Source organism: Pezoporus flaviventris, unplaced genomic scaffold, assembly GCF_033815535.1.
Source record: "Pezoporus flaviventris isolate CSIRO_AGI_PZ_B2104156 unplaced genomic scaffold, CSIRO_AGI_Pfla_v1 ptg000036l, whole genome shotgun sequence".
Classification (NCBI taxonomy): domain Eukaryota; kingdom Metazoa; phylum Chordata; class Aves; order Psittaciformes; family Psittacidae; genus Pezoporus; species Pezoporus flaviventris.
Genome location: NW_026892584.1, coordinates 2,945,262 through 2,965,099, shown reverse-complemented (window position 1 = coordinate 2,965,099; position 19,838 = coordinate 2,945,262). Strand labels below are relative to the sequence as shown.

Here is a 19,838-nt window from a genome sequence, read left to right as displayed (position 1 = left end):
AAAACATGTTGTGGTAGGTCTGGACCCCTTAGTATCAAAATGGTGCATTACCTTCACATTATGCTATTGGAGGTGACAATTTTGGCATATTTTGAATATTATTTTTGTTCTCAGTAAAATTATTCCTTTTGACAAATATCATCATTAGCCTACACAGACCTTGTTAGCTACTGTAATTTTAGTTCTGTTCAAAGACAACCAGGTCAGCGTAACTTGGAATTGAATCCAGGGAAGCAGAAAGTAGATGTCTGCTTTTTTTAGAGAAAAGCAGACTTTTTTTTTTACCATTTTCTATGGTCTTTGGCTGAGTTGAGGTAAAATGAGAAGTTGAATAGATAAAATATCCTATGTAACGTCGAATTATAAGAATTTTACTCTTAATTATGTAAGTATAGTGGTAATTCATGGTGTGTTACTAGGCTATGGCAGGTGGAAACCCTCTAGGACTTTGAGCTACCTAATTACCATTCCCTAGTTGTCATAGAGATGTAGCAAAGATTTTTCAGTAGCTATAGAATTATCTAACAAAATCTTTTTGCAAAACTGCTTTCTTCCATGCAAAAGATAGGACTTTGAAATGTCATTTTCCTCACCAGCCTGAGAAGAATTTCTTCCTAATATCTAACCTAAATCTCCCCTCTGTCAGTTTAAAGCCATTTCCCCTTGTCCTGTCACTACCTGCCCTTGTCAAAAGCCTCTCTCCAGATTTTTTTTTTGACTCCTTTAAGAACTGGAATATGCTCCTAGGTGTCCCTGGAGCCTTCTCTTCTCCAGGCTGAACAAGCCCAGCTCTCTCAGCCTGCCTCCACTGCAGAGGTGCTCCAGCCCTTGGAGCATCTTTGAGGTCTCCTCTGGACTTGCTCCAGCAGCTCCATGTACTCTCTTGTGTTGGGGGTTCCAGAGCTGAATGTGGTAGTTCAGGTGAGGTCTCACCAGAGCAGAGGAGAAACCTCAACCTGCTGGTCACACTGCTGGTGATGCAGTGCAGGACACGGTTTCTGGGTGGCAAGCACACACTGCAGGGTCGTGGTGAGCTTCTCTTTATCTTGGGTGTATGATATAGACTTGTTATGAGAACTAGAGTAGAGAGGTGATCTGACTGATACAGCTCTCCTAACAAATCGCTAGTATAGATGCAGTTAAAACTGAAAAACTGAGATTTTACTATAGCTTATTTCCCTTAAAATCTGGTTGTCCTGGGTTCAGCAGTAGCAGTCATGTTTTTTTTTTCCTTTGTGGTAGCTGGTGCAGTGCTGTGTTTTGACTTCCAGCCTGAGAACAGTGTTGGTGAAGTCGATGTTTTCAGTTGTTGCTAAGTGATGTTTACCCTGACCAAGGACTTTGTGAGGCTCATGCTCTGCCAGGGAGGAGGGGAAGCCGGGAGGAAGCAGAGACGGGGCGCCTGACCCGGGCTAGCCGGGGAGGTATTCCATACCACAGCACGTCATGGCCGGGGTGGGGGGTGACTGGGAGTTACCCAGAAGGACACGGGCTTCCGGGTGGAACTCGTTTTCTTGGCCGGTGGTATCGTATTCTCTTCCCTTGTTACTTTCCCTTATCATTGTTGTAGTTGATAGTAGCGGTGGTGATTTGTGTTGTACATTGATTGCTGGACTGTTCTTGTCTCAACCCATGGGAGTTGCACTTTTTCGATCCTCCGGGAGTGGGGAAGGGGAGAACCCCGGTCGGGGGGAGGACATGGACCTCAATTGTTGTCAGCTCGGCACCACTCACTGGGAGTGAGTGAACAAGTTACCTGACTGGGTTTAAACCACAACACTGGTGAAGGGAGTGTAATTGCAGTCTTCTCTTTAGCCTTGTAGGTGCTAATCTTTAGCAAATTGTCCTGTAAATACCATGCACCTGGGCTGGATGTAGTGTTACAGCTTAAAGATGGGAGTTTACTGATGTCTGTTATACTGTGCCCACAAGAGGGAAGTCTTGTGGTGGTAGCTATATCAGTATAAAGACCCTGAGAGGGGGCTAGGTTAGACAAGGTTCAGTCACACCAGGTCTGTTAGATGTTACTCAGTTTTTGGTTTATTATGGTGGTGCTTTCTTTCAAATTGCTTATGAAGTATGGACGTGTATGCTATTTACACCTTTTGTACATTTTTGTCAGAAGGGTACAGAGAAAGACTCTTCTCTGTAAGGGTAATGAGACAGTGACACATGTTGCCCAGAGAAGCTGTGGCTGCCCCATCCCTGGCAGTGTTCAAGGCCAGGTTGGACATGGCTTTGAGCAACCTGGTCTAGTGGCAGGTGTCCCTGCCAGGGGCAGGGGACTGGGACAGGATGAGCTTTAAGGTCCTTTCCAACCCAAACCATTCTAGGATTCTGTGGTAACAGATGAAATAGCCATTATTTGAGACCTTATAGCCTGAGTAAGGGTACTCTGGTATCTTTAGAAGAATCATTAGTGCAATTAATGATGATGAATGTTACACTTCTCCAACACAAATGTTTTCAGTTACTGCATATTCAAGCCCTTTTATTCACAAAAGTCATTGAGATTTACTGAAAAGACATCACAGAAAACAAGGTTAACATTGATTAATGATCATATTCTTAATGTTTTGTTTGACTACAGAAATTTAAATGCACATAACTGGCATTGGTTAAAAATTGGTTAAATTGGTTAAAAAAAGCCAGACGGAAGTGTCTAACTAATTAAAATAAGTGGTGGTTTAGTAATACTTTGAGAATTTTTTGAAATAGTTTCTCTGTTGTCAGTATTTCACTCTGTTTAATCACCAGGGATGCTCTCAAACTTCTGCAAGAGAAGCAGAAGGGCAAACCCACTGAATTGAAACCTCTGGTGTCTCCAGCTCCTCCCCAGCCTACTGCAGTGCCTTCACAAGTAACAGCTGTGCCTCCAGCTTACCCAAGGCCAGCAGTTCCACCACTTTCAACACCAGGACAACCTGCTGCACCGGTAAGGGTTCTGTTAGGTCCTTAACATTGTTATTACTATGTATTGCCATGACTACTTCAGTAGCTTTATGAGATTTCCAGAACTGGAAAGACTAGGGAAACTAAGGCCACCCAGATGCCAAGCCCAGATGTGTGTGGTTTGACTATGTTTGATTGAATCTAAAGCAGTATAATTCAAACTGCAGAGCTCTCAGAATTTTGGTCTGCACACCACTGTGTAATTTGCAAAATCAAAGCCATGAAAAACTTACATTGGAGGCCTGGGAAAGGGAGAAGTCAGAGGAGCAACACTTTTATTTCAGTCCCCAGACAAAGATGCCACTAGATAGGAAATCAACAATACATCCTTTCCCTGCAGGATCAGTATATCAGTATGTATTTCCAAACTCACAGTAAAAATAAATCAGCCTTTGAGTTTCTTTACTTCATTTCCTTTCCTTTCCTGCAATGTAAGTATAGGTAAATGTCCACAGAGTTGTCTGGAAGAGAGGAGGGAAAGGTCCTAATGGTTGCTTTGAAGAGTAATTTTGCAAACTCTAGCACCTAAATACAGTTTCTGTGTTAATTTGAAATGTTAGAGAGTAATTGCCTGTGCTTAAATCCACATTAGGAGCAATTGAAAAATTGAAAAGCTTTTGTGAAAAATGGAGGGAAAAACATTTCTGGGTCTAGAGCTAAATTTGAAGTATCTTTACAGGTTGAAGTTTTCAATCTAGCTATACTTCATAATATTCAAAAAATGCTGCTTTTTTTTTTTGTTTTTTTTTCGGTTGTTTTTTTTTTTGCCTGGTACAGAGATCTGAACAAAGTATGGAAAGCTCAAACTTAGATATTTTTCCATTACAGAAAAAAATGGTTCTGTGATTGCACCAGAATATCCATATTGTAATTTATTGTGTTTACTACTACTCAGATTGTAGCATACATGCAATAGATGAGGTGTACAAAATAATGTTTTGCAAAATCATGTATTTTCTTCCTTTCTATAGTCACTTGTATTTGAAGAGATTCTTTAAAAGTTGACTTGCTTCTGTGAACATATTGAGAGATCTTCTGCATTGAAATGCTACTGTATATGTATCTGGAAGGAGAGAGGGGAATAACAAAAAAGATAAGCAGTAAAGCCTGTCCTAAGGAACCACTGAAAAAGCAGTAGCTTACTGAGAAAACACTCTGTTGAAGTTTAGATGGAGCAGAACATATTGTGAGCAATATGACAGGTTGGGCAGACGGAGCAGTGCAGTGTAGTAGTCTAGAACACTCAGTGGTCTTAATCATATTAATTTCAGTAGTTGGAATGTATTGCTTTTTGGTACCTCGGGGATTTTTAAAGTGAGTAGTAGTCACTGATGATAATGCATCAGTGTTGAGGCCTGTTTCAGCAAAGGGGATGCATGCTTGCTCTCTCAATATTTAATACACAACATATAATTTCTTTCAGGGCACATTCACAGAAATCCCTGCTAGCAACATTCGAAGAGTTATTGCTAAGAGATTAACAGAGTCTAAGACTACAATACCTCATGCCTATGCTGCTGCCGACTGTGACATTGATGCTATTTTGAGATTAAGAAGAGAATTGGCCAAAGGTTAGTGATTAAACTGATTTACTATAACATGTGGTACTAACACATAGTTTGCCTTGTATCTTTAATCTTGCTCAGGAGGTGTGGAGTTTTGTATAGGCAGAACACTATGCATTCAAAGAATCCTTTTAAATTTTCTATACATTGGACTCAAGCTGTACTTCCCTGTGATTATTGAGTTGTACAACTTAGCAAGATACAGGAAGACAGAGGTGGAATGGAAAACTGTCCCACAGAAAAGTGAATAATTTTAACATATACATTGAGAATTGCTTTGAAAGCTTTAGATCTCAATATTCATGTGTAAATATCAACATTTATATGTAAATCCCAATTTTTCTGTCTGCAATGTCTTATTTATACAGAAATGTTTATGTATAAGACTAAGAAATTAGATTTTGCCATTTTGTCTCAACTTGTATTCACAGAATTGACTTATTTAGAAAAAGTTCTTGAAGTTTAAGGTCATAATCAAAGATTATTTTTGCTAAAACTGTTTTTGATTTTGCCAAAATCAGCTCAGTGTATTTTGCAATAGGATGCTTAATAATTTAAAAATAACTCTGCAGGTTAGAATCTTCTTTCCAGACTCTCGATTCAACAAAGTGTATATGACATGCATTTAAAAAAAAAAGTGGGATTTTTTAATGGAACATTTTTCAGACAGATACTTCCATTTTCATGCAAAATATCACAGAAGTGTTGTTTGCTTAGTGTCCTTTTTCTTTTTTTAAGGACTTTCACTTAGTTGGGTAAAGAACCTGAGTGAAAGCTTTTATTACTTTAACATTATAATCTTCTTAATTTATATTTTATTATATTTAGAAATATTTGGTCAATTCACTTGATAAATTAGTCGAGATCATGTAGTATGATTGACTGTAATATCTGTAAGTGATTATTCCAGTCTTAAATTTCTCAAAAATGTAGAATATCCTTCAAAAAGAATAATAATTATCTTTAGTGTCTGAGGTTAGTGATATTTTTTCTGATAAAATTGATGGTATTTTCTACTGTGTGATGAGAAGTAATGTGGAAGTTTTAATGCAGCATTCCCTACTGTAAGCTGCTTTATTTTGGGGGTAAAATATAGCCATTTTCATTACTGTAAACCTCAATGAGGGTAAAATATTATCAGAAATATTTCATTTAACTGTACTCCTGTATTTGCATTATATTGCTGCCCCCTTAGTGGAACGTGACATTTTTGCCAAGGGTGAGAAATGTAATACAGAAATCATATGAAAAACCAAGATATATTTGATGACCAAGATGCAGGTTTGTCTGATGTGAAATTCTGTCAGTGCAACATAGTGCTTGCAAGTTCCATTATGTTATATTTGAATTCTGGTGCTCTCGGGTATAGATTGCAGGTCAGTTATGTGGTAAGTGGGTACTTGGTTCATTCCTCCAAATTGATGGTCACTTAAGATGATTTCACTTAATGATCTCTAAATTTCCCTCTACAAAAGCATTTTGAAAGGTATGGGTATTACATGTCATAAATCAGACTCAAAAGTATCTGTAGTACTTTGTCTGTTCAGCTGACAGTAGTGATGATGGTAGCAGAGTAATGTAGCACTTTTATTGTGAGATGATACATTTGATATCGTGCAAATATCATGCATCTTCAGGATAATCTTATAGCAACCGTGGCATATTCTATGTTGTATCTACAGTCTTCACTTCTGCTGATGGTCTGATTTTAGTTAGTGCTGTGGGTTTCCCAAAACTTGGAATAAAATAATGCAAAGCAAATATAGCCGTTGTTTCTGTACTTCCTCTCTCACAATCTTTTGGAGAAGGAAAGCAGGTGTCTGAAGTATTACGCAGTATTTCTTAGGGTCACATAAAAAAAAAAATCCAGTCCTCTCAAGGTTACTTTATCTGTTTCTGGCTGTTGCTGCCTTTTTAGTGTGTAGCTCTGCTTGTAATTTCACAAATTTACCACTTGTATTGTTTTGCAGCCTGCTCTAGAATATATTGTTAACCCATTTTAAGGACTGACAGATACCTTCACCTTGCTAATTCTTATGTTATAAGGCTGCAGGTGTCACTGGACAATAACATTCTTCTGACTTGCAGCTGAATAAAAGCTGATCTCTGCAATTATTCCAGTTAATGCATCACACTACATAAAGAATAGTAGTCTCCAGTATTGTCTCTGTATATTTAGATCCTACAATAGATTTCTATATAGGCAGTAAAAAAACGTAAAGCATAAAACATGTATGGACTGCTACTTATAAGAATGAGTAATAATACTCAAGTTTGCAGCTCTTTTGACCTTCTAATTACAGCTAGTCTCTGCTCAGGAGACTTCCTTGGTGATACTCCTTTTGCCCCAAAGGAGAGAAAAGTTTTCTTGCTTTTATGGTTGTAGTTTGTCTTTTCTTCACACAAGTGATCATTGTATTTTTTCTTTTTTCTTTTTGCAGATGACATTAGAGTATCTGTAAATGATTTTATTATCAAAGCAACTGCAGTTACTCTGAAGGTAAGTGAATAATTGACTTAAAAAAATATATTTTATAGCAAACTGACAAGGAGGCAAGAAGTATTTTGTGAGCCAACATGGAGATATGAATATGATCATAACAAAGCTTGTACTTCTTAATCAGTTATTGTCACGTTTTTTTAAGCTCTCCAGATAAAATTTTCTACACTGTCTATGCCGTAAAAATGAGAACTTCTTAGTAAAGATCCACTTACTACAGATAATGGCAAATGCTTTGTCAGCAGACTAAAGCAGTTGGCAGGATGAGTCTTCTGTTCTTTGCTGTTGCATTTTATTTTCTCTTACAGTTATGAACAATTTTTTATTCAAGTCTTACAGCAGTCTTGTGTATTACCTCAGATGTGTACTGATGGCACATTCAGTAAGTTCTTTGAATTAAAACTTCTTCAGGCAACCCATCTTCTGCTCATTCAGGATTGCCATTGTTCCATTTGTCAGTATGAAAGTTAAATGATTGCAATGCATCCTGAAGTTAAGACCTTAAATTTCATAAGGGTCTACTTACTCCATCCCAAACTATAGAGGTTTTACTGTCTATTTGCATGTTCTCTGGGTAGAGCTGGTTACATTACTTCCCAGTTTATGTTGATGGCTCTGCGTGGAATACACTCTCAGTGTTGCTTAATTTTTTAAAACTTAAAGGCTTCAGAAATCCTTCTTTAAGAGTACTCCCATGGTTTGGAAATGTCTCCTCTTAGTCCAGAGTGTCTCAAATATAATCACTTGGAAAACATAATGTGAAATTAATTTTATTTTCAAACTTCTTAAAAGAAAGAACTGTGGTGGTTTTGGTTTAGATGTGGAGTGGCTTTGATTTAAATTCAGTTTGCACTTAATTTTTGAATAAGCCATAGGTGGGAGCTCTGAGCAGCCTGAAGGCCGGTTATTTTTAAAATTCAGGAGGAAATAAGTGTCTTAGAGTGATCACTAACAGCTGCAAAAGATCTTTGTCGTGTAGAAAGATAATTAAAGGGGACACAGCCTTGACTGTTAAAATATCCTATGGAGTTTCCCTTGTCATCACTTCTGTGTGAATGAATGCAGATTTTGAAGCAGTTTGGTAGTGCCATGGATTTATTGCCTATGCCTTCTTGATTGCACAGTGATTACACTTTCTAGCTCTATGGAAAATGCTAAACTTTTTCTGTTACTATTGCATTGTTTGAGTGGCAGCTACAAACAGGCAAGATAACGCAGAACAAAGATCCAGACTAGTTGCATGACATCACAATATAAAACCATCAGAAAGGGAGGGAGGCCCTTTTTTCTGATTTGAGAAGATTATTTTAAATATTCAAAAACTGAAGGAGGAAGTTACATTTCAGTTGGGGTATTATTTTCATGGATGTATGGAATTAATTAAACATTGCACTGGAACGGACCCAAAAAATTTCTAGCCAACATGATCTAAATATTAATATGTAATTGCTAGAAGTACAGATTTTGATAGAAAATAGACAGGATTCTTGGCAGTTCCATAGCAAATGTTTGAGAGAAATTCTGAGCTTTGTAGAGACTGGAAAAAACTTAACAAGTTATTCTCTACCAGAAACAGGAGGAGCTAAACTGGCTATGCATTTGTTAGATGTGAACACAGCAAGAAACTTTTTTATGGCCTAATGAGACCTTACGTGAGGAAATGGTGACAACCAAAAATTCCTGTGAACTGCTAACTGTGAGGATGGGATCACAAATCTCTGCACCACAAAGCAGGTGGAAGGAACGTGAGACAGAGGGAAATAGGAATGAAAGATTAGGTTTTGTGGTTTTTCTGTTATACCTAAATAAAGCCAGGTAAAGGAAGATAATGGGATGTAATCCAGTTTACAGGATGCAAGCTTTCAATGTACTTGTTATTACTTCTGCTTATATAATTAAAGGTTTTTTTGTTGTTATTTGTGGTTTTGTTTAATTTACTATCTGAAAAAAAAAAGATGAGTAGCTTCCAGTCCATTTAACTGTAAGGCTGCGTTACTGTACTTTGAGCATACATGGGGATTATGCATGTTGAACACTGCCAGTGTTTAAAACAAGATTTCCTTATCTGCCATCACAAAATGACCTACCCAGTGAATTCTGTAAATATGTCTTCTCTTTCTGATATAGAAATAAAAATATTTAGCCTGTGATTAGATTTGTATCCTTTTTCCTAGTATTTTCCATTGACATAGTACAGAATTTGAATCTTGAATTTAAGGATTATCTAGTTCTATGCTGAAAACTTTTTAAAAAGTCATCTATACCATGACAGTTTTAAAGGAAATCCAGTAGACAAACCTAGTAAATTTTAGTGCGTACAGCTTTGTAAAATCAGTGCATCTTTGGTTATATATGAATTGATGCCCAAGTCAGATTTTGAGAAGCTGGAGTTCTTGTTTGTTGAGTTAGAAGAAATTTAGGTGGTTTGCTTTCAGGGATTTTTGTTTGGGTGGGTTTTTTTATGGAACACAAATACTGTGTTTGTATGGAAGTAATCATTAAGCTACTCTGTCCTATCGTATTGCTTTTGTTACAAATCTATGCTAGCATATGTTTGACTTTTAAAATAATGAAAGAACCCCAAACCAAATGACAAACAAACAAATAACCCAGATTTAACTCAGTATACCAGGAAATAAGTTAATGATCAAGCTGATGTCTCAACTACTTCCTGTCAGTGTTTCAGGAAAATATGTGGCCTACTAGTTTAAAAAAGAAAATCTACCTCCACCTGCTCCTCCCCTCCCAAAATTTGGTGGTATGAATACATTTGAAAATTTAAATCCAAGGCAGTTTTATTGACTCTTTTCTGGGCACTGTTCAAAGCTTATGTTGTTTTCTTCCTAAACAATGCAAGACATGTTCTTTTAGGTTTAATGAGGTGGTAGTGAATGCTTTGACAGTTTGTGATCGGTTGGCAAACACCTCAAGATGCTGTTTGTATTGGTTCTTTAACACAAAAAATTTCTCCTCCACAATTCTTAGGACCACTAGTCCAATTATGTATTCTACTTTGCAGCTTGGTCTCGCTGTTTGATAGCCAGGGGTTTGTGGATGTGCCAGTGGGCTCATCAGGTGATAGCCTATTAGAACAGTTCTGGCTTTCTAGAACAAGAGGGGAGGAAGGAATGAAAGATTTCAGGCTTACGGCCATGAGTGGTTGGGCTTAGTAATGACAGCCACTACAGCAGCTGTCCTTTAAAAATAAACAGTCTTTCATTGCTGAAATGATGGGAGAAATAATACTGTCTGATTTACATCAAAATTGAGATTATTTGAATGAAACTGATAGGAAAAATTCCTTGTCCTTACCATCTCTTTTGGATGACTTATAGAGAGAGTCAGACTTGCACAACACCCACTTGAAGGCATGTTACAACTGTGTGTACTGTGAGGCTTTCCTAAAGTTTATATTTAACTTTCAAAGAGGAGTACTGCCCATTCTTTTTTGCTTTTTTTTTTTTGGGGGGGGTGTGTGTGTGTGTTTTTTTTTCTCAGAATATATATTCTGGTATTGAAGAATAGTTATAAGGCTGGGTTGGGCAAAGACTTGGGCAATATGGTCTAGGTTGAGGTGTCCATGCCCATGGGAGGGGATTGGAACTAGATGAGCTTTGAAGTCCTTTCCAAACCGTTCTATGATTCTGTAATAGGAACCGAGAGTACCATTACACTGCTGCTTCTAGGAACTGAGTTAGTTTAGATAGATAGATAAATTGTAGATTCATGGGACTGGGAAGAAAGCCTTTAGTTCCAACCCTCCTGTCATGGGCAGGCAGGGACACCTTCCACTAGACCAGGTTGTTCCAAACCCTGTTCAACCTGTCCTTGAACACTGCCAGGGATGGGACAGCTACAGCTTCTCTGGGCAACCTGTGCCAGTGCCTCACTGTCCTCACAGGGAAGAACTTCTTCCTAGTATCTAATCTAAATGTCCCCTCTAAAAGTCAGGTTAAAGCCATTCTCCCTTGTCCTGTCACTATGTGTCCTTGTTTGTGTCCACACACACACACAAAAATGCGATGCTTTTTAACATTATCTGAATAACAGTGAGTGTACCTGCAGCATATCCTATTTGTAGCTTCCTTTGTTAAGAGTCCTGTTTGAGACACGAGTGGAAATAAAAACATGTGAGTGTGTAGTAGGGTGTCTGTTTCCATGCTTTTTAAGTCAATATCCTGTGATTTATTTTGTGGGGGGAGAAATGGCACTGCTTTGTAACTTTGTATGCTGGGCATCTGTGAGGTGGTATCGGTGACTCCTGAAGGATTTTGTAGGCTTTTGTTATTTTTTTTTCCAGCGGCACCAAAAAACCTTCTGTCTGCCCTGCTGTTTTCAGTTTCTGGAGCATACATTCATGCTTTTTGACAGAATAAGTTTAAATATTATCAGTGCAAGCTAATCATGTACAGCTACTCTTAGACCCTCACAGGGATTTATTTTCTGTCTTCCTTGTAGCAGTCCTGATGACAGATGTGACCTCTTCTTTTGCCTTCATTTACAGACAATAGTCCGTGATGCACTAAGTAATTTGATAAATGCCTGTATGTAACTCTCTGTCTTAAAGGATTTTCCTTTTTCTTGATAATTGATTGCACTACAATTTTTTTAACAGCTGTCTTTTTTTATTGTCTCTCTTCCAGCAAATGCCAGATGTGAACGCAACCTGGGATGGAGAAGTCTGCAGGCAGCTGCATTCCATTGACATATCTATTGCTGTAGCAACAGACCGAGGTCTCATTACACCAATCATAAAAGATGCTGCTGCCAAAGGAATAAAGGAAATTGCTGCCTCTGCAAAGGTAGGTCTTAAATGTACTGTATGCTGAAGAATATAGTAGCTGTAGAGTTTTCTGTGGCAGAAAATGTAGCATGACCTAGATACACTTCAGTAAGAACAAAGGCAGAGTGCATGTAAAGCAGTTTCAACATTCCTTACACTTCAAAATGATTATTAATTTTGCAAGTCTTTTCATTTTTAATGAACAATAACTTAGCCATCATGTTATTTATTTGGATGCTGACTAAACTGAAAAATAAACCTGTACAGACTTCTGCAAATTAATATAATTGTATTTCTTTTCTCCTCATGGGAAAACTAGATAATGTAATTTCTTTAGTATTACTGGTATTTGGGTTTGGGATTTGGTTTATTTGGGAGGGTTTTTTTTCCCCGCCTTTCCCAGAAATTTGCTTGTAGCTGCTTATGTTACCCTCTGTGCAGTTACATTATGGCACTTATTTCTATCTGCACTTTTTCAATATGCAGTTCAGTTGAGAACGTCACCTGATAAATAACATTAAACTCCTCAGACTAATGGGCAGCATTTTGCATCATCCAGGTGCCAGTTAGAGTGACTTGGATCTGTGGCAGTTGTTGCCAGCCACAGATGTATCCTGTGCAGGCAAATGATGAAATGCCCCAGCACCAGCTTTTTTTTTCTTTTTGTGATTTAATGAGTGCTAATCAAAGGCCTGCAGTATCTGAGGAATGCAGTGGAAGTAGATGCTAGGGTATAAAAGTGTTCCAAAACTGGGCACTGACTGCACTTTCCAAATTTTTACCAAAAACTACAGAAATCATGATAGTCTGTGTTGGCAGAGGGGAACAACCAACAAAGTTGTAGCAGAAGGTGTATCATGCCGCAGAGCATTTGTAATTTTATGTTTTTAAGATCTTTCCAGTCCATATCGCTTGCTTCATGTTGAATGTGTTGTGAAAGCAAATCCTTTAGCTAATATAACAGCCAGACAAAGAAGGTGGTTAGCTGAGATTGTTACATTATTCAGTGATTAGTCATAGAATGACAAAAAGAAAAATATTATGGGAAGTGAAGTATATCACATATGGGAAGTTCATTATCATCTCCAGTAGCTGTGATACTGGGATGCAGTATTACAGACCTTTCTTTACCATAAATTACAGCATTCTGCCATTCCCGTGATAGGAATGTACGCTTGCATTATGTTTAATAGGGCCTCAATAAAGTAAGCATTCCCCTTTTATTTAAATGGAATGTGTGTGACAGGGTACGCTGCTCAATATGAAAGTCATTGGGTCAGATTGTAGGTGTCCATACCAGCATAAGTTTGCTTTTCAGCTTGTTCATTGAATTACCGAAATAAATATGTACCTGATGTGCGCATGTGAAAGGCACAAATTGAAAGTGCAGCTGCTTTTCTACCAGTCTCTCTGTAGTTTGGCAGGCACTTTCTTTGTGTAGACTGCTTATATGTCTCCTTCTACTACATGTTAGTTTTAACTTCTTTCCAGGTCATGTGCATCCTAGCACCATATTTTCATCATTCAAATAATGCAATTGCACATATGCATTATGTTCATATTGACCCTCTTGTGTGAATGTTGTTCCCATGGCTATAGTCTTCTAGTTCACTACTTACTCGGAGATGGATAAAAGCCTGAAATAAAATTCAGTGTATGCTTTTAACTTTTAAATTCATCACCATAATTTAAGTTCACAGGTTTTGTAAAGTTTGGTATAAGCTTATTGTTTAGTTGGCAATTAATTAGAATGAGATTCTCTTAAATTTCTTGGTGTTTATTTCCAAGCTGGTCACTGCAGTCATTCAGCTGCTGTGGTCTTTCAGAACTCTTGCCTGAAAGCAGTTTAGAAATGTATACTGGGAAGACAGTTATTTACCATGACCAAGAGAGGTATACTACAACATGAAAGGGGATTAATCCATGTCACAACTATAGCTAATGAGCCACTGTTATTGTCTGTGAGGAAGTTTATCTTGTAATGACTCTACCTCCACCCACATGCAGACAAAAAGAAGTCAATTCAGTCATAGTTTCCACTTAGTGACTCTGGTCCTTAAAGGCAGGGGTGAGGTTTCATAGCAATTGCCTCTTGGTAGATTGAATTGACTGGTAGATGGGATATTTATAGAACACATGTAGAAAATCACTGGGAAGCAGAATGGGCAACTGCTGGAAAGCAATCTAGGAATTAAAACACAAAAAAAGTGATGGGGAAAAAAGGCCCCCATCAATTCTTAGAAAGAACCTGGGAAAATCCTAGAAAACAGTGGTAGAATTCCTAAAAAGGGAGTGGAAAATTCGTAGGGGGATTCATAGAATAATTATCTCCAAGAAAGTTTCACAAATGTGATATATCACTTTTTTCATGTTGTAATAAAGTAGATCTTTTGAGGTTTTGTTCGCTTCCACCAGCATTGCCCTAACATAAGTAAATTATTGGAAATTTATTAGTTTTACTTTTTTTTACCAGAAGAATGAAAATGTAAACAAACTGTGTTGCTTCTATCATTTTTCCCAGAGCAAATCTGAGTCTTATTTCCCCAAGTATGCTTTTGGAAACAGTTATTTTTATCTTAAAATGTCATAATGTTGCAATTGTCACAACGTGACATTTTCCGTGTGCTTTTCCACCTGCCGAATAAATACGAGACAAGCCAAAACCACTGAATATGTTCTGTATGAACAGGGCAGTTCACCTCTCCTGCATATATTCCCATTTCAGTGTCTGCTGTCAGTTGAAGAGCTCCTGATTTTGAAAAGGTTGCTACTAATAGAGAAGTCATCTGACGCATTGCCAGTCACTACCTTTTCAGTTGGGTACTCATGGTTGGGTGTGATGAGCGGATTGGTGGCTGAATAATTGGCTCTTGATCCACCAAGGAATGTCATTCCTCTTGAGGTCCACACAGTCCTTTCTTCCTACTGTAAGAATTATTCATCCTGAATCCCACTGCTTCCATCTAAGGCGATCTCTGAGCTAGAAAGGTCCTAGATGGGAATAAGACTCTTTTTCTCTGTGATCTTGGCTTGGAATATAGCTTGAACTTCTTGGGCTGTATTTTGAACGAAACATTCGTGGACAGTTTCATCTGTTATATTTAGAAGTAGAAAAGCATCACAAATAAAATGGAGGTTACAGGGTGGTCTGTAAGGTAGTTGAATGCTTAGCTGGACAAAATGCATTCTCTCAATCTGCTAGAAAGTTCTGAAGTGGTACATGACAGTTTGTTTAAACAGACATTTAAACTATGTTTAGAATACTCTGAATTTGTCTCATCAGTATTTTGCTAAATATTTTTGTCATCTAAAAACACCAGGGAGAATGGTGGTTCCATAGTAAAAACTGGAACAAGGTTTTCAAGGTGAGAGAACAGCATTTATTAAACAGCCAATATTGTTCGGAAAATGAAACTTTCGCTTTGCTAAGTCATTGCAGTACAACAGCGTTGCTAAGGTACTTCCCTGACTCCGAAAGCAGATGACTTTTTAACGGCTGTATGGCCATAACAACGTGTTACTGAAGTAAAAAGAAATAGTCTGTTACAACACTTTAATTTTTTTCCTCTCTCCTGTTCTTTTACTTCTTTCATTTTTCTTAGGCTTTAGCAAAGAAAGCAAGAGATGGAAAACTGTTACCAGAAGAATACCAGGGAGGATCTTTCAGGTAAAACTCTCTAGTAGCATTTAATACATGCACTGTGGATTCAGAACTGTTTTATCCTCAGGTATTCCTCTGTGTTAATGTGTTGCTTTTTAAAATCTTCCATGTGATGATTCTGAGAGCCAAACCTAGGCCAAGTGTCCTGTATCTGGGGGAAACAAGTATCTTGATACTGGTTTATTTAATCTGAGCCTGGTGTGAAATTAATATTTTTCATATTGAGACTAATCTGCCTCTTATTTTTGTACCTAATTTTTCCCGATTGCAGAAGAATATTGGTTTTGTTGTGGTTTGTTTTAGGGGAGCGGTTGTTGTATGTTTGGGTTTTGGGTTTGTTTTTTTTTTTCCCCCCTTTTGAGGGGAACAGAGGGTCCAATATGCCAGACAGACCCTCTGCTTTGGTAAGTTTGCTGCCTCCATGGGCCCTGGTTTAAGGACGTCACTAGGAAACTTTCTAGCCTGTATGGCTCTTGAGCTATTACCCATTTGTGCTCTTACATGTTGGTGGTGATAAAGCTGCAATGCATAGTCCAGGGGCAATTGAATGAGACCTCAGGGCCTTAGGATAATCGGGAAGGGAATCTAGAGCACAGGTTATTTTTTCTTCTATCCTTTCAGTTGTGGGCAGTGACATTGGAAGAAACAAGCACAAAGTTCCTCCCACTGTAAGAGAAGATCAGGGTAGTAACCACCTGAGTAACCTGAACATCCGTAACTCTGTGGGACTGATGAGATGCATCCCAAGAGTCCTGAGAGAATTGGCTGATGTAGTTGCCAAGCCACTGTCCATGATATGTGAAAAACCATGGCAGTCAGGTGAAGTCCCTGGTGACTGGAACAAGGGAAACATTGCAGCATTTTTTAGAGAAGGTGGAAAGGAGCACCCTGGGAACTACTGACCTGTCAACAGCCATTGAAACTTCAAAGTTGTGAGGTTCAATCTAAAAGGCCTTTGGCTTGGAACATAGATAGGCTGAGTTTCTTTGGAGATACTGATTTCCTGTCCTACTTTCTGCTTTATTACATGCAATTCAAACATATATTACTGTAAAGAAATTGGACTTTTAAAAAGGTGCATTGGTTGTAATTGCAAAAATTACAAACCCTTGAGAGTGTAAATGTGCCCAACTGAAATCCAGTTTAAATATATTCTAAAGTTAATGGGTTTGGCTGTGGGAGAGAATTAGGTCATAGTAGTCACTGAATATAGATAATTTCTTCTAGGCGTTACATAATTTCTGACATTACTGGTAACCATTTTCTCTTTCATTTAGCATCTCTAATCTGGGCATGTTTGGCATCAGTGATTTCACTGCAGTCATAAACCCTCCCCAGGCCTGCATCCTCGCTGTGGGCCGAGCAAGAGTAGAGCTCAAGCTTGTGAAAGATGAAGAAGGAAATGAGAAACTCGAGCAGCACCAACTCATGACAGTGACTCTTTCAAGTGATGGTCGGGTGGTAGATGATGAACTGGCTTCAAAGTTTCTGGAGACTTTGAAAGCCAACATAGAGAATCCAATACGACTTGCCTTGTGTTAAACTCAGTGGAGATTTCTTCTTGTTTTGACAACACAGAAAACTGTTGCGTACTTGGGTTTTCCTTTATCGAGGAGTAAATAGTTACTGTGAGATGGACAATTAAAATACTTAATTTATTGAATTACTGTGAAAAACTATTAATGTTCATGCTTTTAGTCTTTTGAAATGAACAGGCTTTATACTGTAAAGCTAAAAGACTTTAAAGTCGAGCATACTACTTTTCTTTAAACAGTTAGTACTAATGTCACATGTTTGTATAGAAAAGTCAGTCTTGTCTGCGCAGGAAAATTCAATAAAACTGTATGAAATTTAAAAAGGGAACCATAGAATAGTGTGGATTATAAGTAACCTTTAAAGGTCACCTAGTCCAACCCCCCTGCAATGAGTAGGGCCATCTTCAAGTAGATCAGGTTGCTAGAGCAAGCCTGTCTAAACCTGACCTTGAATGTTTCCAGAGATGGGACATCTATCATCTCTCTGGGCAACCTGTTCCAGTGCCTCACTGTCCTCATTTTAAGAAACTCCTTCCTGATACGTAGTCTGAATCTACCCTCTTGTAGTTTGAAAGCCCTTGTCCTATTGCTATAGGCCTCGTTAAAAGTTTGTTCCCATCTTATTACCCCCCTTGAAGTATTGGAAGACCATAATAAAGTCTCGCTGAAGCCTTCTCTTTTCCAGGATGAACAACCCAAACTCCTTCAGAGATTCTTCATAGGAGAGGTGTTCTAACTGCCTGATCATTTTTGTGGCAGCCTTCTGGACCCACTCCAACAAGACCATGTCTGTCTTGTACTGAGGGCTCCAGAGCTGGATGCAGGACTGCAGGTGGAGTCTTTCCTGTACTGAGATGGGATGATTTTTTCTTTAAGGGCAAAACATCTAGCTTTTAGAATGAGGCAAGAAAGAATCATAATTGAGCAAAGTGCTGCTATAAGTCATGGTCAATACTGAGATAGAAATGAATAGCTAAATTATATTGCTGCAGTAGAAAGCTTGTCAGTCTTCAGAAGACTTTTCTGGCATATTGTGCCATAGAAATTAGACTGAAATAAGGTTTATAAGATTTCTGTCAGATATTTCAATGGCTTCCTGCATAACAAGAAAGACATTACAAACCAAAAAAGTTTTAATTTAATTTCATTTAGATTTAACTATTCTTTATCTTCTCCTTCACTATAAAGCTACATTGAAGAAAGCAAGATGACTGTGGAGATGAATGGGGAAAAGAACAGGAAATTCTGAGAAAGGTGAAATTAGATCACAGATAAAAAAATAATTCTCAAAATAGTGAGTAATCTAGTGACATCTACAACTTCATATAATTAGAACTCATTAAAACTCATTTGTACTGTAGGAGCATATATTTTTCCCGGTATTTTAATATAACTGCATAATCTAATGCCTTGCAAAGGTGTGGAGTAGAGAACAAACTTGTCTGAATAAACACGTTCTACAGAAAGGATCGAATTTCTGCATTGTTGATTTTCAGTTTTTGATGGAGCCATCATTTAGTAAAAACATTGTGTAAAAAAAAAAAAAAGTTTTATTTGACTTAATCTGGAGTCAATGACATTTTTTTAAGTTTAGAATTTACCCCAATTCGGATCTTCTTCAGTACCACAAAATATGTCAAATATAATTTATAAGGTGCTCTCCTTAACTTGAAACCCAAGTTAATTGTGCCAGCAGTATTGTGATGAAAAACTATCTGTGATCCCTTAATCTCATAGGGGTTCCAGAAAGGTAAGGTTTTGCACCCTGGATATTGCTGATTAATGCTGTTCTTTGCACAGATAGAATAAAGATGTAAGTAGAAAGTGTTTCATCATCAGTATATATTGAATTGTAACTCAGAGACTTAAGTGCAGTGACCACAAGTTTAAATTAACAGAAGTAGATTGGTTTCTTTTTTTGTAAATAAATATGGAACTACATATTCTATGTGTCTGTAATGAAGTAGCTGCATTTACAGAATGTGGTGAGAATGTAAATTGTGAGTAGAAATCTAGCGGTTGTCTTCTGGTTTGTGCAAGTACTTTTGTTTTTAAGATTTGGAGGACTTGTTTGTTTAGCTGCTGCCTTAATTAAAAAGCAAACTGCAAGACAAAAACTGTTAATACTGAGTTGAAAGTTTTTACTGAGATCTTTCTTTGGCTTGTCTTGCTATAATAAATTTCATAAACTACTAACAGTAGGGAGAGATTTTGGTTACCAAATCTAGCTTACTGTGCAATAATGGACATACCCATTCTGTATTTCCAGGAGATCGTCACTGATAAATTATATTCAGGATTGGCTTGAGGATCAATTTGTAATTGTAAATGGTTAACCATGAATTTTTCCAAAGTTGTTTGTTGATCCCATATTACTTTGAAGGAAAAAACAAAAAAAGAACAAAACCATACCAATTTATATGCTGTCCTTAATGATGTACAAGAAGCTCTCATTGTTTTCATAGCTAAATCTGCTCTCCCCAAGAGAATTTGTAGGATAATTTAAAATCTGATATACTCTTCTTTATTTTTTTACTTGATGCTCTAGTGTTGTTTTGTGCTCCCCAGCATTTGTATTTTCTATTCTTTAGCTGGCTAAAGAGCTGCATGACTGATGTGTGTGACTAAAGATTTCTGAGCATGCATGTTCATGTAGTGCGAGTCAGTAATTTTTACTTTTGATTTTGGACCCACTAGAAGGTGCTTTGGTATGTAAGTATAAAATATTTATTGTGTTTCTTTGCTCTAGGTACTAATACATCCACTCTTTGTTCAACACAGTCAGGTGAAAGCAGTGTATTCAAGGATATGAAAAACTGTAGCATAGAATTAAAAACTTAGC

The 19,838-nt window shown here is 37.6% G+C and overlaps 1 protein-coding gene across 2 annotated transcripts in view; it reads left to right on the top strand.

Moving 5' to 3' along the window:
* The window catches only part of PDHX (pyruvate dehydrogenase complex component X), a 33,886-nt gene extending 14,355 nt beyond the window's left edge, over positions 1 to 19,531 (top strand). Inside the window, exons 6-11 of one of the 2 annotated variants that reach the window (XM_061462861.1) lie at positions 2,758 to 2,935; positions 4,376 to 4,523; positions 6,959 to 7,017; positions 11,661 to 11,819; positions 15,403 to 15,467; positions 16,739 to 19,531. In XM_061462861.1, coding sequence (XP_061318845.1) covers positions 2,758 to 2,935; positions 4,376 to 4,523; positions 6,959 to 7,017; positions 11,661 to 11,819; positions 15,403 to 15,467; positions 16,739 to 17,003 — 874 coding nt within the window. In that variant the 3' untranslated portion in view covers positions 17,004 to 19,531. Of the gene's footprint in view, positions 1 to 2,757; positions 2,936 to 4,375; positions 4,524 to 6,958; positions 7,018 to 11,660; positions 11,820 to 15,402; positions 15,468 to 16,082; positions 16,717 to 16,738 lie in introns of those variants that run through there. The other variant, XM_061462862.1, reaches the window with a different exon arrangement.
* The last annotated feature ends 307 nt before the right edge of the window (positions 19,532 to 19,838 follow it).